This window comes from Leucoraja erinacea, chromosome 7, assembly GCF_028641065.1.
Source record: "Leucoraja erinacea ecotype New England chromosome 7, Leri_hhj_1, whole genome shotgun sequence".
In the NCBI taxonomy this organism is placed as follows: domain Eukaryota; kingdom Metazoa; phylum Chordata; class Chondrichthyes; order Rajiformes; family Rajidae; genus Leucoraja; species Leucoraja erinaceus.
Window position 1 is genome coordinate 33189256 of NC_073383.1, and position 23713 is coordinate 33212968.

At 45.2% G+C, this 23713-nt stretch overlaps 1 protein-coding gene across 1 annotated transcript in view; it reads left to right on the forward strand.

Moving 5' to 3' along the window:
• Nucleotides 1-23713, forward strand: part of trpm2 (transient receptor potential cation channel, subfamily M, member 2) — a 114542-nt gene that overhangs the window by 57675 nt on the left and 33154 nt on the right. Inside the window, exons 16-22 of the mRNA XM_055638177.1 lie at nucleotides 1657-1802; nucleotides 3301-3413; nucleotides 6076-6168; nucleotides 11027-11243; nucleotides 14606-14724; nucleotides 16715-16847; nucleotides 22303-22474. Of these exons, the coding sequence (XP_055494152.1) occupies nucleotides 1657-1802; nucleotides 3301-3413; nucleotides 6076-6168; nucleotides 11027-11243; nucleotides 14606-14724; nucleotides 16715-16847; nucleotides 22303-22474 (993 nt within the window). The remainder of the gene's footprint in view (nucleotides 1-1656; nucleotides 1803-3300; nucleotides 3414-6075; nucleotides 6169-11026; nucleotides 11244-14605; nucleotides 14725-16714; nucleotides 16848-22302; nucleotides 22475-23713) is intronic.

A 23713-nucleotide genomic window follows, 5' to 3' on the forward strand; every position in this document is an offset into this window, starting at 1 on the left:
ACTGTAAGGCAGCAACTCTACCGCTGAGCTACCATGCCGCCCTCTGAAGAGATTTGTCCTGGGTCCAGCACATTGATGCAGCCACAAAGAAGGCTCGTCAACACCTCTACTGTCATAGAAGATTGCGGAGATTTGGTTTGTCAATGAATACTCTATGGAACTCGTCCAGGTAGCGAGCACACTGGCTGCTTGCATCATGGACTAGTTCGACAACTCAAAAGACCAGGAATGAAGGAGACTATAGAGGGTGGTAGACACTCTCGTCCATCACTGGTATTGAGCTGCCCATCATGGAAGTGATCTATAGGATGCAGCCAATATGACCAAAGGCCCGCATCACACTGGCCATCCTCTCATTTTGCTACTACCGTTGGGAAGAAGGAACAGGAGTTTGACATCCGTGACTACCAGGTTCAAGAAAAACCTCTTTCTAGCAACCAAAAACAACAACACTAACCTCAACTACTGGGATCTTCTTTGGACATTGTCATTGGTTTGACTGCGAATGTCAATTCTGGCACTATTGTGGTTACCTAGTATTACGGTTATTAATTTATTTGTATTTTTGGTTATATATTATCTGTGTTTTATTTTGTTATTGCATTTATGGATCTGTTAATTAAACTGCAGCAAGCAAGGATTTCATTTTAGTGCATAAGACAACTAAACACACTAACTCTTGACTTATTTGGCTCTCGACTCCACTAGTCACATCCTGCCTAGCTACAAAATTACCATTTATTGCACTTTAATTCTCCATCTTGCTCCCAGACTGACTTTCTGTCTGTGGCCTCCAGCACTGTTGCATACCCTGGATCAATTTTAAGTGTTCTTCATTTCTCCAGCACTTTTTTTTTGCTGACACTAATTTCTAATTCCTGCCATGCATCAAACACTTGGTTCCCAGGCATTTCTGCAAACTTATTTGTGTTCTTTTCTGTGAAGCCATTGCATTATCCCCATTAAATAATCTCAAGTTTGTGACAGTGAGGGACCTACATTAATAGTGCATGGGAAATCCTGTCCTACAAATTTGAGAATTTTTTGAAGAGTTCAACAAGACGGTTGATGTGGACAGGCCAGTGGGTTCTGTCTATACAGATAACATCTCACACAATAGTATACTACAGAAGGTTATAGAAAATAGGTGCAGGAGTAGGCCATTCGGCCCTTCGAGCCTGCACCGCCATTCGATATGATCATGCCTGATCATCCAACTCAGTATCCCATCCCTGCCTTCTCTCCATACCCCCTGATCCCTTTAGCCACAAGGGCCACATCTAACTCCCTCTTAAATATAGCCAATGAACTGGCTTCAACTACCTTCTGTGGCAGAGAATTCCACAGATTCACCACTCTCTGTGTAAAAAATGATTTTCTCATCAACACCAGTGATGCAAATGATCGACCGACCATCTCCTGGAGGTGAACAGTAAATACTGGCCTTGGCAGAGTAGCAACCAGAGATGCATTTTTTACAAGTGATCTCAAAATATACTCAATTACAGAATTCATGGCTCCATTATGGGGAAATACATGGTTTCGCCTGATTTGGCTATATTGCTGTCTAATTGCCATGAGGTAAGGCCATGATCATTTTGATTGGAATATGGTGCTGTGATTTGTATGATTACTCTCCTCTCTTTTGCACCAAAGGGCTCTTCACTGAATGCTACAGGAAACATGCCAAACGTGCACAGAAGCTGCTGGTTAGAGTTTCTGCATCCTGGGGGAATACCACCTGCTTGCGCCTAGCGTTGGAAGCTGAGAGCAAGAAGTTCATGGCACATGGAGGAGTTCAGGTCTGACTTGCCAGTGATTTCTTAGTTGATGAAGTTTAGTGAAGAGGTTTACGGTGAAAGTCCAAGGACTAATTCAAAATCTTGTGGCCTATTATTTTGCAATATTTCTCAATATTCCACCACAATGTTATTCAGAGCTCTGCTGTCCCTGAGTGAAATTCAAGTAGTATTTTTGTTCCCCTGTCCTGAAGCAGCTTTCAAAAGCCAATTTGTTGTTCCAGATGTACGCTGGCCCTATCCCCGAACTCTATCTCCGCTACATTGATGACTGCATCGGTGCTACCCCCTGCACCCATGCAAAACACATGGACTTCATTAACTTCACCATCAATTTCCATCCTGCACTCAAATTCAATTGGACCTCCCTCCCCTTTCTTGATCTCACCTTCTCCATCACAGGAGATAGACTATCGACTGATGTCTATTACAAACCTACTGACTCCCACAGCTATCTAGACTATACTTCTTCCCACCATGCCACCTGCCCTAACCCCTACTCTCAATTCCTCCATCTGCGCCCAAGATGAGATGTTCCATGCCAGGACATCTGAGGTGCCCTCATTCTTTCGGGAACGAGGATTACCCTTTTCTATTCCTCAAACGATGTCCCTCAAATGTGTCTCCTCAGTATTCTGCAGCTTTGCTCCTGCTCCCCCCTCCTCCTCCCAGTTGAAACAGGGTCCTCCTAGTCCTCACCTTTCACGCCATCAGCCGTCGCATCATAATCGCCGATATTTTTGCCACCTCCAATGGGATCCCACCACTAGCCACATCTTCCCATCTCCACCCCTTTCTGCTTTTCACAGAGACCATTCCCTCTACAACTCCCTGGTTAACTCGTTCCTACCCACCCTAACCACCTCTTCCGAGGGACTTACCCCTGCTACCGCAGGTGATGCACCACCTGCCCCTATACCTCCTCCTTCAACTCCATCCAGGGAGCCTGACAGTTCTTTCAGGTTAGGCAGAGGTTCACTCCAACCTCATCTACTGTATCCCATGTTCTCGGTGTGAACTCCTATACATCAGCGAGACTAAGCGCGTACTGGGCGGTCGTTTCGCTGGCAACTACGCTCAGTCCATCTTGGCCTATGCAATGTCTCAGTTGCCAAACATTGTAACTCTCATTCTCATACTGACCTTTCTGCAAGTTAGGCCACACACAAAATGGAGGAAGGGAACCTCATATTTCTCTTAGGCAGCTTACAATCCAACAATATGAATATTGATTTCTCTAATTTCAAGTAACCCTTGCATTCTCTCTCTCTCGCTCTGTCACTCCCCAACCCTGGTCATCTTGCTAGTGTCACTGTTCATATCCCTTTTTGTTGATAACCTCCTTGGCTGCAGGTATTTGGTTGGTGCTGCCTCTTGCTAACCATTCCCTCTTCTCTGCAGCCCACTGCCCCACACGAGCAGGGTGGTCTTCTCCATGGTAACTTTTGAATCTTGTCCATTTCATGCTAACACATTTAATTTATTTGTTCTTCTTTTTCAGGACTTGCTGACCAAAATATGGTGGGGAGAGCTCTCTGTGGAAACACATACTTGGCAGATTCTTCTCTGCTTGATGCTGTGGCCTGCCATCTATTCAAAACTTATCACTTTCAGGTAGGAATCTGGTCACTCTTCCCCTCATTTGGCTCTGCCAACCTCCGCCCTTCACTCTTCTCTGGCATGGAACTCTAAGCTCAATGATGAGTGATGGTGGATCAATGTGACAAAGCTAGAGACCATGCAGAAAAGATTCATAAGGATGCTGCTGGATAGGCTGGATTGACTGGATGCTTCTTTTCTTCATATTAATGGGAGACTGAGGGTGACCTAACACAGGTATATAAAATCATGAATGCACATCTTTTCTCAGGGCAGGAGAGTCAAAAGCCAGGGGGCATATATTTAAGGTGAGAAGGGAAAAATGTAAAGGGAAACTGATGGGTAACTTTTTCCACACAGAATGTGATGAGTACGTGGAATGGGGTGGCAGAGGAAATGATAGAGACGGGTCATATCATCTCTATACATAAAACTCTGATCTTGGATGTGTATTTATTTGTGTGTGTGTTTGTGTGTAATCACATCTTCGCGAAAAAACGACGCGGTAACGGTAGAATTTTTACATATTCCGGTAGAGATTTTTCCCGTGGATTCCAAAATCATCTTATCTGAAAATGTCATGCTTTATGTCTCGTTATTACTGAAAATGTTAAAAAATCTGACAAAACTTTGAATTAAGAACGACTGCCTTTCGCTGATGATGTCACAATGCCTCTGCTCCGTGTTGAGTTCCACGTGCTGCGAGTGACATCACCCCTGACCTCTCCCCCCCCTGTTATTCAAAAGACGCAGCAAGAACGTGCAGGTCGGGTCCTGTACTGGAGATCTCGGCTCGGTCCCATCCCGTCTAGATCTAGGTCTTGGTCCCGTCCTGTCTCAGCTCAGTCCCGTCCCAGCTCAGTCCTGTCTCGGGCGGGCTCGGCTCGGTCTCGGCTCGGTCCTCTGCGTCCCTCTCTGTGTCTCTCTCTTTACTTCTGTGTCCCTCTCTGTGTCCCTTTCTGTGCCTCTGTGTCCCGCTCTGTGCTTCTGTGCTCTCTGTGCCTCTACCCTCACTTTCTCTACCCCCCTCCCTCTCTAGCCGTGCCTGCGAGTTGGGGGCTATGCGTGAGTGGATAGGGCAGGCGATGGGGTAAAAGGAGCGAATTTAATAATATTAATATAATATCAGCAGGTGGGTGCTGTAATGTGTGTGGGGGGGGGGGGGTTAGTGTGTGTGTGGGGGGGGGTTTAGTGTGTGTGTGGGGGGGGTTAGTGTGTGTGTGTGTACAATCTGGGGGGTGGGGTTAGTGTGTGGTGTGTGTGTGGGGGTCCTACAAATTTAGTGTGTGTGTTGTGTGTGGGGGGGGGGCCAGTGTGTGTGTGTCTGTGGGGGGGGGTTAGTGTGTGTGTGGGGGGGGGTTAGTGTGTGTAGGGGGGGGGGTTAGTCGTGTGTGTGTGTGGGGGGGGGTTAGTGGTGTGTGTGTGGGGGGGGGTATCCCATGTGTGTGTGTGGTAGCCCCTGATCCCTTTAGTGTGTGTGTGGGGTATAAATATAGTGTGTGTGTGTGGGGGGGGGTTAGTGTGTGTGTGGGGGGGGTTAGTGTCATGTGTGTGTGTGGGGGGGGGGTTAGTGTGTGTGTGTGTGTCTCCTGGGGGGGGTTAGTGTGTGTGTGGGCAACCAGGATGGGTTACAAGTGTGTGTATACTCAATTAGTGTGTGTGTGTGTGGGGGGGGTTAGTGTGTGTGTGTGTGTGTGGGGGGGTTATTGTGTGGTGTGTTGGGGGGGGTTAGTGTGTGTGTGGGGGGGGGGTTAGTGTGTGTGTGTGTGGGGGGGGGTTAGTGTGTGTGTGTGTGTGGGGGGGGTTAGTGTGTGTGTGTGTGGGGGGGGGGTTAGTGTTTGTGTGTGTGGGGGGGGGGTTAGTGTGTGTGTGTGTGGGGGGGTTAGTGTGTGTGTGTGGGGGGGGGTTGTGTGTGTGTGGTGTGGGGGGGGGGGTTAGTGTGTGTGTGGGGGGGTTAGTGTGTGTGTGTGGGGGGGGGGGTTAGAGTGTGTGTGGGGGGGCTTGCGCCTAGTGTTGTGTGCTGTGTGTGTGTGTGTGTGGGGCATGGAGGGTTCAGGTTAGTGTGTTCGTGATGTTGTCAGGACTTCAGGGCCTGGGCTATAATAAGAGGTTAATCTGGCTGTGGACGATTCTATGGAGTGCAGGAGTATGAGGGGTGATCTTATAGAGGTGTATGATCATGAGGGGAATAGATAGGGTAGATAGGCGAAAGGTTTAAGACGAGAGGGTGAAGATCAAATAGGAACCTGTCTATTACAAAACTGGTCCCACAGCTATCTAGACTATACTTTCCCACCATTCACCTGCCCATGCCGACCTCCTCCCATCTGCGCCCAAGATCAGGTCCTGCCAGGGACATCTGAGGATTACCCTTTTCTATTGCAAACCTTTTCACAGAGGCTGGTGGGCACATGGAACAAGCAACCAGATGAGGTAGCTGAGGCAGCTACTATAACAACATCTATAATACATTTAGACAGTTACATCAATAGGAACGGTTGAGGGATGGATAGGAAAGGTTGAGAAAGATGTGGGCCAAAGGCAGGCAGGTGGGACAAGTGTAGATCCTGGGCCTGGTATCCTGCTCAGCATGGGCAGGTTGGGCTGAAGTGCCAATTTCCGTGCTATATGACTATGGCTCTATGAATACTGACTAACAATCATCTTTTCTACATAGGCAAAATGATGTTAGGAAAAAGGAGTTGTCCAGCAATGCTGAGTTCAGTGTTAAAGTGGAGTCTCTGCTGACCAGACAACGTTCCCTGATCCGGTGAGTACAGGCCACAACCTCTCGAGACCCTTCTCGACCCGAAACGTCATCCATTCCTTCTCTCTAGAGGTGCTGCCTGTTCATCTAAATCATTAATGTATATTGTAAATAACTACGGTCCCAGCACCGAGCTTTACGGTGCCCCACTAGTCACTGCCTGCCATTCTGAAAGATACCTGTTAATCCCTACTCTTTGTTTCCTGTCTGCCAACCAACTCTTTGTTTCCTGTCTGCCAACCAATTTTCTTATCCATGTCAGTACCCTACCCCCAATACCATGTGCTCTAATTTTGTCCACTAATTTCCTATGTGGTACATTATCAAATGCTTTCTGAAAGTCCAGGTACACTACATCCACTGGCTCCCCCATGTCCATTTTCCTAGTTACATCCACAAAGATTTCCAGAAGATTAGTCAAGCATGATTTCCCCTTCGTAAAAGAAAGGCAACTCTCGCTGAGCAACAGGGCTGATATTTATAACTGCGATCTGCATTTAATCCTAAAGGTACTGCCTCTGGCAGAATAAATACATCGCCAGTGCATGCACATCATACACAGCCTGAGGGCGGAGACTCACCATTTGTGTTTGGATGAACCACTGACCGTACTTCTCAATAGGGAGACTAAGAACTACAGTGGAGAACCAATGCTTCATCTTGCCTATAAGAAATCCATAGCCTTCATCTGCATCTTGTCATGCATAGGAAAGGTTTAGAAGGATATGCTAGGGGTCTAGCATATGTGGTTGGCAAGTGCAAGTTGGGCTGAAGGGCCAGCTTCCGTGCTGTTTGATTCTATGACCGCCATGGAGTAAGGATGGGGGAGGTCACCGCACGTCCACTAAAGGAGCTAACAAGCTTCCTCAACACCCTCAACCAACAACGTCTGCCATTAACTTTAAAGGGGCTTCAATGGTCATTTTGAGTGAACATAGCTTTTTCTTAAATTCTTTGCTGTTAACAGTTTAAATGTTATCAACAATGAACGTAATTGTTACATTAAAGGAAAGATGTGGAGGCTTTGGAAAGGTTGCAGAGGAGGTTTACCTGAATGATGCCTGGATTAGGGATAATTAGCTACAGGAAGTAGCTAATTATCTCCGCCCTCTCCCACCTTGACAACAGAGACACTTATGTAAGAATGCTGTTCATCGATTACAGCTCAGCATTCAACACCATTATTCCATCAAAACTGATCACCAAACTCGGTAACCTGGGCATCGACCCCTCCCTCTGCAACTGGATACTGGACTTTCTAACCAACAGACCCCAGTCTGTGAGGTTAGACAAGCACACCTCTTCAACCCTCACCCTGAACACCGGCGTTCCACAGGGCTGTGTGCTGAGCCCCCTCCTCTACTCCCTCTTCACCTATGACTGCACACCTGTACATGGTACTAACACCATCATCAAGTATGCAGATGATACAACGGTGATTGGCCTCATCAGCAACAACGATGAGCTGGCCTACAGGGAGGAGGTCCAGCACTTAGCAGCATGGTGCGCTGACAACAACCTGGCCCTTAACTCCAAGAAGACCAAGGAGCTCATTGTAGACTTCAGGAAGTCCAGAGGCGGCACGCACACCCCCATCCACATTAACGGGACGGAGGTGGAACGTGTTTCTAGCTTCAGGTTCCTGGGAGTCAACATCTCCGATGACCCTCTCTTGGACCCACAATACCTCTACTCTGATCAAGAAGGCTCATCATCATCGTCTCTTCTTCCTGAGGAGACTGAAGAAGGTCCATCTGTCTCCTCAGATCCTGGTGAACTTCTACCGCTGCACCATCGAGAGCATCCTTACCAACTGCATCACAGTATGGTATGGCAACTGCTGTGGTACATTATCTCCGACCGGAAGGCATTGCAGAGGGTGGTGGTCAAAAATTGCCCAACGCATCACCGGTTCCACGCTCCCCTCCATTTGAGTCTGTCCATTTAAGCAAGCGCTGTCTGCGGAGGGCGCTCAGCATCGCCAAGGACATGCACATCTACACAGCCTGAGGGCCCCAACCATGTTTGGACTGTTTACCAATAGGGAGACTACCATCCGGGAGGCGCTACAGGTAGCCTCTCCGTTGCCGAACCAGCAGGTCGAGGATAACAGCTTCTTTCCAGCGGCTGTCACTCTACTAAACAACGTACCTCGGTGACTGCCAATCACCCCCCCCCCCCCCCCCCCCCCCCCCCCCCAGGACACTTTATTATTTTTTTTTATTCAAATAGCGTTTGCTATGTCGCTCTTCAAGGGAGATGCTAAATGCATTTCGTTGTCTCTGTACTGTACACTGACAATGACAATTAAAATTGAATCTGAATCTGAATCTGAATCTGAAGACGTTGTCCAGACTTGGATTGTTTTCTGTAGAACGGCAAAAGTTACAAGGAGACCTGATAGAAGTATATAAAATTATGAGAGGCGTAGATAGGGTGGAGAGTCAGAATCTTTTTCCCAGGATGGAAACATCAAATACTAGGGGCACAGCTTTAAGGAAAGAAGGCCAAAGTTTGAAGGAGATGTGTTGGGCAAGTTTTTGTTTACGCAGCGGCTAGTGAGTGCCTGGAAAGTGTTGCTATGGGCAATGGTTGAGCCAGGTAGGGTAGTAGCATGTGAGATACATTTTGCATAGGCATATGGATATGTAGGATTGATACAACATGCTGAAGTAACTCAGCAGGTCTGGCAGCATCTCTGGACGGAAGGAATGGATGTCATGTAGGAAATGGAGGGATATGGATTATGTGAAGGCAGATAAGATTTGGTTTGGCATCATGTTTGGCACAGACATTGGGGGCTGATTGGCCTGTTCCTCTGTTGTACGATTCTATGTTCTATGTTGACAGGGTCACAGAGCAGCGATAACTACTGCAGCGATACAACTGCAGCAGTAGCAAGGGAGGATGGAGTAGACATTAGATCTAAACCCATGCCCACCATGTTATAAACAATTACAATTCAGATAAATAGCAAAAAGCGAAGAAATGAGAGATGAATTTGGGTAGGAGCGTGAGTGGAGGCCCATGATGATGGTGCTGTTACTGTACACTCCCATGTCAGCTTTTTGGCTGGTGAAGGACTCTACACTCAGGTCAGCTGGACACTGCCTAAGCCTTATGCAAGTCCAAAGATTGAAACAAAATGTATTCACCTAGATAGTCCCAGCTGACCTGAGCCAGGCAGCTGAGATGAGAAGAGGGTTCACTGATGTTATGAATGACCAATGGCAGTCTATGCCTTTCTTTTAACTAACACTTACCCCAGCAATCTAACTATCTCTTCCACTCCCCCAATGCATTCTGCCCACATCTAATAACCTTATGATATATGAGGAAACCTTTCTTCCTCCAAAGAAAAGTCCTCTCAGTCTTCTCTCCCAACCACCAAGGTAAATGGAAAAACTATATCCGCTCTCTGCTCCTGAGTCCCATCTCTGTACTGGGAGTGTTTGATGAGACTATCTAGAGGGAACTTTACTCTGTCTAATCTGTGCCATTTCTTCCATGGCTAATAGAAACATAGAAAATAGGTGCAGGAGGAGGCCATTTGGCCCCTCGAGCCTGCACCGCTAGTCATTGTGATCATGGCTGATCATCCACAATCAGTAACCCGTGCCTGTCTTCTCCCCATATCCCGTGATTCCGTTAGCCCCAAGAGCTCTATCTAACTCTCTTTTAAAAGAGTCGCTGCCTCAAAAAGGCTGCCAGCATCATGAAGGACCCACACCATCTTGGCCACACACTCATCTCTTCGCTGCCATCAGGTAGAAGGTACAGGAGCCTGAAATCTGCAACATCCAGATTCAGGAACAGTTTCTTCCCCACAGCCATCAGTCTATTAAACACAACTTCAAACAAACTATGAACTATAACAACCTATTGCACTTTATCTGTTTACTGATATATATATATATGTATGTATGTATGTATGTGTATATATATATATACATACATACACATATATATATATATACTTACTTACTTACTTACTTACACATATATATATATATATATATATATATATATATATATATATTCTATGGTATATGGACACACTGATCTGGTCTGTATTTATGACTACAATATCCAGTTGTGCTGCAACATTGCAAGAATTTCATTGTCCTATCTGGGACACATGATAATAAACTCTCTTGACTTTTGTGAATTAGCCTCCATTGCCTTCTGTGGCAGAGAATTCCACAAATTCACAACTCTCTGGGTGAAAAGGTTTCTCATCTCAGTTTTAAATGGCCTCCCCTTTATTCTTAGACTGTGGCCCAGGTTCTGGACTCCCCCAACATTGGGAACATTTTTCCTGCACCTAGCTTGTCCATTCCTTTCTTAATTTTTTTGTTTCTATAAGATCCCCTCATCCTTCTAAATTCCAGTGAATACAAGCCCAGTCGTTCCAATCTTTCCTCATATGACAGTCCCGCCATTATTGGATTCTGATATTTATGGAATGTGGCCCAAGAAATGGCAGCAGAGTGGCGCAGTGGTAGATTTGCTACCAGAGACCCGGGTTTAATCCTGACGATGGGTGCTGTCTGTACATAGTTTGAATGTTCACCCTGTGACCACGTGGGTTTTCTCCAGGTGCTCCAATTTCCTACCACACTCCAAAGACGTACAGGTTTGCAGGTTAATTGGGTTTGTTGAAATTGCAAATTGTCTCTAGTGTGTAGGATAGTGCTAGTGTACGAGATGATCGGTGGGCCGAATGGCCTGTTCCGCAATGTATCTCTAAAGTCTAAAGTAAAGTAAAGTCCATTCCATATTCTGGTATCTGTTACCTTAATAGATTGAATAGATTGAAAGTGGCTGTTTGTCTTTGATAAATATTCTGCTTTCTTTATAGCAAAGAGGAGGATGTGAAGCCTTTATCCTGTTGGCAGCAGCTGAGAGCATTCTACACAGCTCCAGTGGTGGTCTTTTATTGGAATGTGTTGGCATATTTTGGCTTCCTCTGGCTTTTTTCCTACGTTATCCTGATTGATTTCCAGAGGGAGCCTTCCGGGAGAGAATACCTTCTCTACGCCTGGATTTCAACCCTGGTGTGCGAAGAATTGCGACAGGTGAGACCTATACAATCCAACTTACTCTGAGAGTCAAGTCGCATCTATGAGACAAAATGTGTGGAATATAAAGGCAGGTTATTATCTCAACAGAGAAAGATTATAGATGAGTCAAGTAGAGTGCGAGCTCTCTATTCTTATGCATGAATTGCAAAAGATTAGCGGGCAAGTGCAGCAAGTGATTGGAAAGGCAAATTAGCTTCCATTGCAAGAGGGTTTAGGTTTAGAGGTTCGGAAGTATTGTAGACAGGTGGTGGTGAGGCTACATCTGGTGTACTGTGCACAGGTTTGGACCATTTAATTAAAGAAAGATATATTGAAATCGGAGGCAGTCCAAAATATATTCCCAAGGATGAGTGGGTCTTCCTATATCAAGCAGATTAGAAATTAAGTCAACATTCTTCGGATTTGCAAAAATGAGGGATGAACTTGAAACATAAGATCTTGAGGAGGTAGATAGATTCATATTTATACAGCATGGAAACATGCTTTTCAACCCACCTTTCCCATGCCAAACAAGGTGCCCCATCTACTACACTATTTCCGCCTGCCTGCACCGGGCCGGGACGCTCCCGGCAAGCAGGTCTGACTTGCCCGTGCAAACCAACCTCGGAGGAGGGCTCGCCGGGAGGACCTTCTGGCAGGACCGGGAACCCAGATGAAGGATCGGCGGTCAGCGGGACCTTGCCCGAAGGTTTGCAATCGGTGGGAACCCACCCGAAGGCTCGGCGATCGACAGGACCGGCTTGAAGGCTCATAGAAACATAGAAACATAGAAATTAGGTGCAGGAGTAGGCCATTCGGCCCTTCGAGCCTGCACCGCCATTCAATATGATCATGGCTGATCATCCAACTCAGTATCCCGTACCTGCCTTCTCTCCATACCCCCTGATCCCCATAACGACAAGGGCCACATCTAACTCCCTCTTAAATATAGCCAATGAACTGGCCTCAACTACCCTCTGTGGCAGAGAGTTCCAGAGATTCACCACTCTCTGTGTGAAAAAAATTCTTCTCATCTCGGTTTTAAAGGATTTCCCCCTTATCCTTAAGCTGTGACCCCTTGTCCTGGACTTCCCTAACATCGGGAACAATCTTCCTGCATCTTTGGACGGCATAACCGGGAAGGAGCTGGAGAAGTCAGATGCAAGGAGCAAGTCCTGGTAGGAGGGTGAACCATTGTAATGCCTCCAGCACCTTCAGGTAGGATGCAGGAGGTGCTCCCGGGACACAAAGATGGCCGGGCGAGGAGAGAGACATTGTTTCATGGAACTGTTCTAGTACATCCAGCACGCAGGCAGACCGGACTTTGGACTTTGAATAAAGACACCAAAAATGGCAAGGATGAGGGTTGATCTTCTAGATGTGTACAAGATCATGAGGGAAATAGTTAGGATAAAAGCACAGTCATTTATCCAGAAAAGCAGAATTAAGAACCAATGGACGGACCTTGGGTTAATGAGTGAGGGGAAAGATATCATAGGACCCTGAGGGGCAACCTTTTCACACTGGGGGTGGTCAGTATATGGAAAAAGCTGCCAGAGGAGGTAGTTGAGGCAGGTACAATAACAACATTTAAAAGATACTTGGACCAAGTACATGGATAGGAAAGGTGTAGAGGGATATGGTCTGACGGGACTAGTGTAGACAGGTCATCTTAGTCAGCTTGGAAGTTGGACTAAAGGCCTGCTTCTTGCTGTCGGACTCTCTGACTCTAAGTGATGGTAACATTATTATCTCTTCTTGGGGCTTATAGAATAGCATAATTGAATATAGCCCTACACAATGTCTGTGCCGAACATGACACCAAATTGAACTAATTTGAACTAATTGACACTGAGAGTTGTAAGTCTGTGGAATTCTCTGCCACAGAGGGCGGTGGAGGCCGGTTCTCTGGATACTTTCAAGAGAGAGCTAGATAGGGCTCTTAAAAATAGCGGAGTCAGGGTATATGGGGGAAAGGAGGGAACGGGGTACTGATTGGGGATGATCAGCCATGATCACATTGAATAGCGGTGCTGGCTCGAAGGGCCGAATGGCCTATTCCTGCACCTATTGTCTATTGCCTATTGTCTAATCTCCTATACCTGCATGTGTTATGCATCATTCCATTCCCTGCATATCCATATGCCTAAATATCTAAAAGCCTCCTGAACACCGCTAACATATCAGCTTCCATGACCACCTATGGCAGCGCATTCTAGGCACCTGCAACCCTGTGTAAAAAGAATACTTGCCACACAAATCTCCTTGAAATATTCCTCGAATGACCTAAAATCCAAGCCCACTTGTCTTGGATATTCAATATAATAGAATAGAGTCACATTAGGAATACAGTTGAGAAGTGAAACCAGGAAGTGCTTTCTGCACAGACCCCAATGCATAGACAACTATGCATAGAACAATGAATCTACGGGTATGTTCAGAAAGTCCGAATTTTTGTCGGGATAGAGGAAATGGGAAGAAAATGTGCAAGCAGAGCTGAGATATACCCTTGCGCCGTTCTAACTAAGCAGCTATCAAACAAAACAGCCCCTTGCTTCTGCCTCTATACTATTGGGAAATGAGAGGCTGCACAGGCTGAAAATTTGAGCATAAACAAAGTGCTCGAGGAACTCAATAGCTGGCAGCATCTGTGAAAGGAAATGGAAAGATAATGTTTCGGGTCTGAAGCCTTCTTCAGACAGATCATTATTTGGGAAAGGAGATAGAAATGGGCAGTATGGAGTTGGGGAACCATAAGATTGAAGGGAAGATCCATAGTGGCAATAATATCTGTAATGGTGTGGGAAATGGTGGCCTGGTGCTCGTTGGTGGGATCAAGTGTTGGATATGAGGCCTCTGCATGGTCGAGATCGACTAGTCAGACTACAATGGCAACTCTCTATCAGCGGGCCTGATGACAATGATGAGGGCGGCGCGGTGGCGCAGCGATAGAGATGTTGCCTTACAGTGCCAGAGACCCGGGTTTGATCCCGGCTATGCATGGGGTTTGTATGTTTTCCCTGTGACCACATGGGTTTTCCCCAAAATCTTCAGATTCCTCCTACACTCTAAAGATGTACAGGTTTGTAGGTTAATTTGCTTTGGTGTAAATGTAAATTGTCCCCAGTGTGTTTAGGATATTGTTAATGTATGGGGATCACTGGTCAGTGTGGACTCGGTGGGCCGAAGGGCCTGTTTCCGCACTGTCTCTCTAAACTAAACTAATGTTCGGATTGGTACTGAGCGAACGGGGGGATGTGCAGTCGGAGTGCTTGAGATTGGTTGGGTAAGAGGAATGGAGATGTCAAGACCATTGTAATATTACAATAGTGATCTGTCTTAACCCTTATCTAACTTGATATTTGTTTGCTTTGCAGTTTCTCTACGATCCAGGCAGTTTTGGATTCCGAAAGAAGGCACTCCTTTATATCAACAGCGCATGGAATCTGATGGACGTGGCTGCTATTTTGATCTTTATAGTTGGGCTCGTTTGCAGGTTTGGGGCTGTTCCATTCACGTATTTTACCCCCTGATAAAATTCACATCCAACCGCACGCCCTTGCCAACCAAGGGATAACACTCCTCATACTCACTGTGATACCAAGGTGCTAAAGCGGTGTTGATAAGGTATTATTTTGGAGCAGCAGCATGGAACCAGGCCCTTTGGTCCACCGAGTCTGCGCCAACCAGCAATCATCCATGCATCAGTTCTATCTTACCCAGTAGAGACAATGTTGCCAGGACTTTGGGGTCTGAGCTGGAGGGAGAGGTTGAGCAGGCTAGGACTCTTTTTCTTGGAGCACAGGAGGATGTTGGGTGATCTTATAGATGTGTACAAAATCATGAAAGGAATGGATCGGGGTGACATGGATTTAAGGTGAGGGAGAAAAATTCAATAAGAACATGAGGGGTAACATTTTCACACAAAGGGTGATGGATGTATGATATGAGCTGCCGGAGGAGCTAGTTGAGGCATGTACTATCACAATGTTCAAGAAATATTTAGACAGGTACAAGATAAGCAGGTTTAGAGAGATATGGGCCAAATGAGGCAGGTAGGACTAGTGTAGATGGGACATATTGGTCAGTGTGGGCAAGTTAGACCAAAGGGCCTGTTTCCATGCTGCATAACTGTGACTCTATGATCCCTTCATTATCACCCACAGCCAACAATGGACTCTTGTGGGCTCCACCTTTTCTTGGTCATCAGTGACAGCTCAGATTGTTCTGAGTATTTGTATACCTCTAGTTTCCCTCTCCTGTCACGGTCAGGGTTTCAAACCAAAATGGCACTTATTCCTTTTCTCCAGAGATGCTGCATGACCTGCTGAGTTACTCTTTATTTTGTCTACCTTGGAAATTTCCATCCTGCCTACACATCCTTCCTGTAAAGTGGCAACCAGAACTGCATATAATAATTCAAATCTTGCAATTTGTACCTAACATGCTTGTGCTTCAATATGTTTCCAATATGTATCTCTTCCACCAACATCACAACCTTTCCTAGTAACCAAGTCTAAGTTGTGAATAAATAATTCCTCCTGAATGCCATTCATCCATATAATTAATTCAGTTACTGGAAAATCCCTCTTGGCCCTCTCTCGCACTTCATCAGATGAAAGCACATCAATTTTTGTTCTCACTTTTCTTCATAAGGAAATAGCCCTTCCATCTTACTTTACACATCTTGCATTACAAGTGTTGCATACAAGAAATCCTTTCAACCCTTGCTCACTCTTCTAAATTCTTGGAGACATGCTTTAGCTTCCCACTAAAATTACAAACTCAGCAGCTAATTTAAGCCTCCCTCACAGAAACCAGTACCAGTCCTTCTAATGCCCCTGTCCCACTTAGGAAACCTGAACAGAAACCTCTGGAGACTTTGTGCCCACCCAAGGTTTCCGTGCGGTTCCCGAAGGTTTTTGTCAGTCTCTCTACCTGCTTCCACTACTTGCAACCTCCGGCAACCACCTGCAACCTACGGGAACCACACGGAAACCTTGGGTGGAGCGCAAGTCTCCAGAGGTTTCAATTCAGGTTTCCTAAGTGGGACAGGGGCATAAGCACTCAACGGGTTTGTTGAATTTAGACCAATGATCTAAACAATTGACTTTGCATTTCTTTAAAGAAAATACTGTTTTTTATCAGGTTATTAATGCAGTTCTCCTTTAAAGAACTCTCCATATAGAATATGCTGTTGACTTCTGATATAATGCAGAAAAACAAGAAGGAGTTACTTGTGAATTTCACACTGTTCAAATTTCTTAAAGAATGGAATGCTCTAAATAACCGTTTCAGGGCACAAGATCTACACTCTCCTCTCTCAGTTTATAATTAAGGGCCTCAATCCGAAATATCACCTATTCCTTTTCCCCAGAGATGCTCCAGCATTTTGTCTTATTCCAGCATTTTGTGTCTACGATTTAAACCAGCATCTGCAGTTCCTTCCTACACATCCACTTTCTCATCTTGTTTTGCCATTTCAGGTTGTTTCCAGCAACATTTTACCATGGAAGGGTCATTTTTGCCCTGGATTTCATCATTTATTGTCTGAGATTGATGCACATCTTCACTGTCAGTAAAACACTTGGGCCAAAGATTATCATGCTGGAGATGATGGTGAGCTCTTGCTGAACCTGCTTTTCTTATGTATGTGTCACCCATGTGAAAAACAGCTTTCAATGATCTAGATAATTCACAACCCACTTTGTCATCTTCCCTCGAGGGTAGACTCACTAATTGAACCCCTCTGGTAGAAAAGAAGTAAGGCTCTGAGCCTGACAATGTCAAGAAGTAGTAATGAGAATCAGGGTCATGAAGCAAGACCTGCCCTGTCAAAATCTGTGCTGACCAACAATGTGCCACAAGGTAGGCTAGTCTAGAAGGTTAGATCACACGGGATTCAGCATGAACTAGCCAATTTGATGTAATATTAGCATGGTGGAAGGAGTCGGAGAGTGGGAATGGAATGGCCCTTATTCAGATTGGAGGCCTGTGACCAGTGGTGTGCCAGAGAGATCAGTATTTAGTCCTACATTGTTCAGCATCTATATTCCCGATTTGGATGAGAATGCAGTTGGTATAGATTTGCAATAGACAATAGGTGCAGGAGTAGGCCACTTGGCCCTTCGCACCAGCACCGCCATTCAATGTGATCATGGCTAATCATCCCCAATCAGTACCCTGTTCCTGCCTTCTCCCCCTATCCCCTGACTCCACTATCTTTAAGAGCTCTTTCCAAGAGCCCTATCTAGTTCTCTCGTGAAAGCATCCAGAGAATTTGCAGATCACACCAAAATTAGTGGTGTAGTGGACTATGAAGGTTATCTAATATTACACCAGGGTCCAGATGAACTGGTACAATGAGCCAAAGATAGACAAATGGAATTTAACATGGACAAGTATGAGATGTTACAATTTGGTAAGTTAAAAGGCAAGCCTTTCTCATAAAATCGCAATAGCATGTAGAGTGATGTACCTACATTGGTATTGATCATATAAGTCGTGATGTTATGTTACACTCACACAAGATGTTGGTGAGGCCACATTGTGTCCCTTTTTTTGGTTATTCTGCTATAGTAAAGATGTTGTTAACCTGCAAAAAGTGCTGAGAAGATTCATAAGGATGCTGCTAGGCCTGAGCTGCAGAGAGAGGTTGGGCAGTCTGGGACTATTCCTTGGAGCACAGGAAGCTGTGGGATGATATTATAGAGTTGTATAAAATCACAAGGGGAATAGATAGAGTGAATGCACAGTCTTCAATCATGAACCAGAGGTTTAAGGAGAGAGGGGAAAAAAGTAATAGTCAAGAATGTTTTATTGTTATGTGTCACAAAACAGAACAATGAAATTCTTACTTGCAGCAGCTCAATTACAGGTTTGTAAACACAGTACTCAATGCCTCAATTGCCCTCGGCAGACAAGCTGGCCTTGTTGGAGTCCCTGGCTAAGATACAAAAGGCATTAGGGTATGTTGTCTTGTGTTTGTTAACCACAGAATGTAGCTCCTCCAGTGCTAGACAGTGGCCTGCCTGGGGTGGAATGTAGACCGCGGTCATGATGATAGAAGTGACTACCCTCGGGAGGTAGAAGTGACGGCACTTCGCCACCAGACGTTGCAAGTGCGTAGAGCAGGAGTTGAACAGGACTGCCATGTCTGAGTACCGCAGAGAGTTTACGATGCCTTTGTTTGGCATTGTAATCCCTGCACTTCAGTCATAATTTTAGGCTGCCTGGTCAACCACATTTCTGGACACAATGGCCGTCTACCTGGTGTTTCCTAGCACTGTACCTAGCACTGTACACTGCTCACTGAACATCTAACCCTCCTCAAGCTGGGGGAATTTTCCACACTCTGGGAATCGCTTACAACCAGTTGATGTTGGAAGATCGCAAAAGTGCTAATCCATTTAAATGGATGAGCGCGTATCAGTTTTAGCACTGTTTTTCCATTTTCTTTGATCCAAATAAGTTCAGTATTTGATCATTTGCTATTGTGCTGCTGGCAAAATGTCTTTTCATGGAAAAAAACCCCAGAGGAACCTGAGGAACAACCTTTACACACACACAGTGGTGGGTATATGGAACAAGCTGCCAGTGGAGATAGTTGATGCAGAATTTATAACAACATTTGAAAGACATTTGGACAAGAACGTGGATAGGAAATGTTTAGAGCGATATGCATCAAGAGCGGGCAGGTGGGATTAGCGTAGATGAGGCATGGGCAAGTTGGGCAGTAGGGCCTGTTTCCATGCTGTATGACTGTATGACACCCACACTACTCTAACCTGTCTCAGCTTCCTGTCAAGACTTCCTACACATTTTGTCTGCCAATCAGCATCTGTAGTTCTTTCCTACACTTTTTGTTTGCTTCACTACAAATTCTCCTCAAGTTATGGCTACTTTGAAGAAGGTCTCCTCCTCTTTCCGATTAAGATTCTGCAACACCCTCCCCCGCTGCACCTCTGTAATTCCTCCTGCTCTCCAGTGTCAAAAGAAGGGCCTTAACTCAAAACGTCACCTATTCTTTTTCTGCAGCGATGCTGCCTGGCCTGCTGAGTTAATCCAGCGTTTCCTGTCCATCTTCGGTGTAAACCAGCATCTGCAGTTCCTTCTGATACTTAATGAATGCATCATTGGACTAATAAGGCATATATCCTAGAAGGCCCTTGAAATTAGACAATAATGCAGATTAAGAATAAAAAGGGAAAATTAATTTGCTGAGGGTATATGATAAACCTCCTAATAGCACAGTTCAGTAGCAAATTAGGGGATTTCAACTTCCACTATATTAAAGGGCCTGTCCCACTTACGCGACTTTTCAGCGGACTATATGCGACCTTCAAGCTTGGGGGCACTCGATTGAAAAACCGCGAGCTGGAACGACAGTCAGAGGGACCACACACACACACGCGGACCACACACACACACACACTCACACACACACACACACACACACACACACACACACACACACACACACACACACACACACACACACACACACACACACACACACACACACACACACACACACACACACACACACACACACACACACACAAACACATCGCAAAGGCGGGGGCCAGGGGAAAAGGGGGAGAGCTGACTGAAATTCACACGGTGCAAAGCCATGGTGATACCCGTCATGAACAGGAAGGTTAAGATGGCTAGCACAGTGTATGGTAAGTCCTTTAAAAGTGCGGGGAAGGGAGGGGGGAGGGGAGAGAAGGGGCCAGAAATACACAGCTGTGAAGTTTAGTGGGCATTTTAACATTATGGGTCGATTTTCTTAATTCCTGAAAACTCGTGCTTACGTTTTTTTTTCCCCAATGAGCCAATTAAAATGCCTGGTCAGCAAGGGAGATTACCTACAGCTACCTCGACTACCTACAACGACACGGCGACCCCTCTACCACTGCACTACAACTTCAAAAGTATCGATTTTCTTCATGGCCACCATTTTTATATATGAGGCCGCAAATAATTACCACCATGTGGGAACTCCTCTCGACCATTAAGGAGACTTACCAGAGACAACCTACGAACATGTGGCGACCATGTGGCGAGCGCAGTCCCCTGAACTCACAAATAAGGTCGCCATAGTGGGACAGGCCCTTAACTCACTTATAAAAAGTGTAGTTAACAATTTTCAAGTACATGCACAGGAGAGCTTTTTGAGAGAGTACATTGATAATTCTTAAGAAAAAGGCCAATACCAGTAGCAAAAATAGTTGAAATGTCAGTGGAAGAGTATTTTAGAATTAGCCGACAATGTCTGTTCAATTCAAAGGCTCATCCAGATGCTTCTTAAATGTTGTGCGATTTCCTGCCTCTTACAGATTACAACCACTCTCCAGGTGAAAACATTATTCATCTGGACATGATGGATATAAGGAGCAAGCAGAAATGCCACTAAGATAGAGTATCATTGGCATTGAATGGAGGAGCTGACTCAAAGGACTGTGTGGCCTACTCCTGCAAATATTTTCTACCCTATGTTAGCATCTATCTGATCAAAATATTTTCCCTTATTCCACAATCTTGCTTCTGCAACTCTATTTAAAGGGCAAGTGATGGCCTATATTAATACCAGTCTAAAATACATTCATTACTTGGCCTTCAACATCTTCTGTGGTTGAGAATTCCAGAGTTTCACCATCCTTATCTCAGTCCTGAATGCCTTACCCCCATATCTTGAAACTATGCTCCCAGGTTCAAGAAATATAGAAACAGAAAATAGGTCCAGGAGTAGGCCATTCATCCCTTCGAGCCACCACCGCAATTCAATATGATCATATGGCTGATCATCCGAAATCAGTACCCCGTTCTGGCCTCCTCCCCATATTCCTTGATTCCGTTAGCCATAAGAGCTATATCTAACTCTCTCTTCAATACATCCAGTGAATTGGCCTCCACTGCCCTCTGTGGTAAAATAATTCCACAGATTCACAACTCCCTGGGTGAAAACAACCCAACCCAGTCAGAGGAAACATTCTCACTACATCAAGCCTGTCAGCCAATCAGAATTTTGTCTGTGTGCATGAGGACTTGACTAATTTTTTTAAACTTCAGTGAATATAGATCTGGTTGATTGAAGTTCTCCTCCTACAATAGTCCTACAATAGTCCTGCCATATCAAGAATCTGTCTGATGAATCCTGCTGCACTCTCTCTAAGGCAAGTGTATTATTTCTGATGTAGAGACGTAATAATTAAGCTGCAAAGAGTGAAGATTTACAAGGATGTTGCCAGGACTTGAGAGCCTGAGCTATAGAGATAGGTTGGACAGGCTTGGACTTCATTCCTTGGAGTGCAAGTGGCTAAGGGGGTTATCTCATGCAGATGTATTGTGAATGCACAATCTTTCCCATGAATCTGGAGAATGATAGACAAACATTTAGGCAGCATTTTGTCAAGCGCTTGGATCACTAAGGCTGAGGCCAAATATGGTAAATTACGAGTATAGATGAGGGAGTCAAGAATCAGCGGACATAGGTTTAAGGTGAGAGGGACTAGATTTAATAGAAACCTGAGGGGCAACTTCTTCTCTCAGAGGTTGGTGTATATTAGGAATGAGCTGCCAGAAGAGGTAGTTAAGCATTCAAAAATAGACAATAGACAATAGGTGCAGGAGTAGGCCATTCGGACCTTCGCGCCACCACCGCCATTCAATGTGATTATGGCTGATTATCCCCAATCAGTACCCCGTTCCTGCCTTCTCCCCATGTCCCCTGACTCCACTATCTTTAAGAGCTTTATCTAACTCTCTCTTGAAAGTATCCAGAAAACCGGCCTCCACCGACCTCTGAGGTACTTGGATAGAAAAAGGTTTAGAAATAAATGGGCCAATTGCAGACAAATGGAACTAGCTTAAGTTGGGCATCTTGATTGGCATGGACAAGTTTAGAGGAAGAGCTTGTTTTCATGCTGTATGACTAATATTTATCTCTTTTACCGACGTTTTACCAGCTCAAGATCTACATTGGATATATTGTCAATGCCTTAACACCTGGTTGTCATGATGAAAATAGTGTGCGTTCATGAATTGTACAATGAAGCTTCTCTTTCTACAGATGAAAGACATCTTCTTCTTTCTGTTCCTGCTGTTTGTGATAATTGTGGCTTATGGTGTAGCTAATCATGCCATCCTCATCCACAACGAAGGACGGCTAAACTGGATATTCCACGGGGTTGTGTACAAGTCATACCTGATGCTCTATGGAGATATGCCAACTGATATCAGCTGTAAGTTGCCTCTTCATTTCAATGTGTAGAGCCACCAGCTCGCAGAAAAGACCCTTGTTCAAACCAGGCCATGGCCAAAGGGATTCTCCTCCAATGGGACTACTTTATAATGTAGGATATACAATTGCAAATTTTCACCCATAAATGCCAAAGGATTGGTGCCAAATAATTTGGTTTAGAAATAGTGCAAAATGCTACAAGGAGAATTTCCTATGTTTGCTTGATTTTCCCAAACATATCTGTGGATGGTATTGTAGATAGTCAGGATGGTTGTCAAAAATTGCAGCAGGATCTTGATCGGTTGGGCAGGTGGCTGTGGAATGATTGATGGAGTTTAATGCACAGAAGTGTAAGGTTTAGTATAGTTTAGAGGTACAGCACAGAAACAAGCCCTTCAGCCCACTGAGTCCGCACCAACCAGCGATCACCTGTACATTAGTTCTAACCTTCGCGATAAGGACAATTTACAGAAGCCAATTAACTTACAAACCTGCACGTCTTGGTGATGTGGGAGGAAACCAGAGCACCTGGAGAAAAAACACATGGTCACAGGGAGAATGCACAGACTCTGTACAGACAGCATCCATAGATTGGATTGTATCTGGATCCCTGGCGCTGTAAGGCAGCAACTCTACCACTGTGTCACTGTGCTGTATTTTGGGAAGTATAATCAGAGCTGATTCTACACAGTGAAAGGCAGGGCACTGGGGAGTGTTGTTGAGCAGAGGGATCTAGGAGTGCAGGTACATAGTTCCATGAAGGGCCAGTTTGCATGCTGTATGACTATGACTATATCTGGTGCATCCAGTTGATAGAACAGACTGGGTGATACTGCCTGCCCGCCAAAAGCAAACACCTCAAGAGTACACCAAAGTGAGTGCAAGTTCATAAGTTTATAGGAGCAGAAGTAGGCCATTCGGGCCATGAAGAATAAGAATATTCCACTTTAAGAATAAGGGGTAAGCCATTTAGAACAAAGATGAGGAAAAACTTTTTCACGCAGAGAGTTGTGAATCTGTGGAATTCTCTGCCTCAGAAGGCAGTGGGGACCAATTCTCTGCATGCTTTCAAGAGAGAGTTGATAGAGTTCTTAAATATAGCGGTCAGGGGATATGGGGAAAAGGCAGGAATGGGGTACTGAGTGTGGCTGATCAACCATGATCACAGTGAATGGCGGTGCTTACTAATCAACAATCTGTCAATCTCTGCTTTAAAAATACCCAATGACGGTCTCTGTCC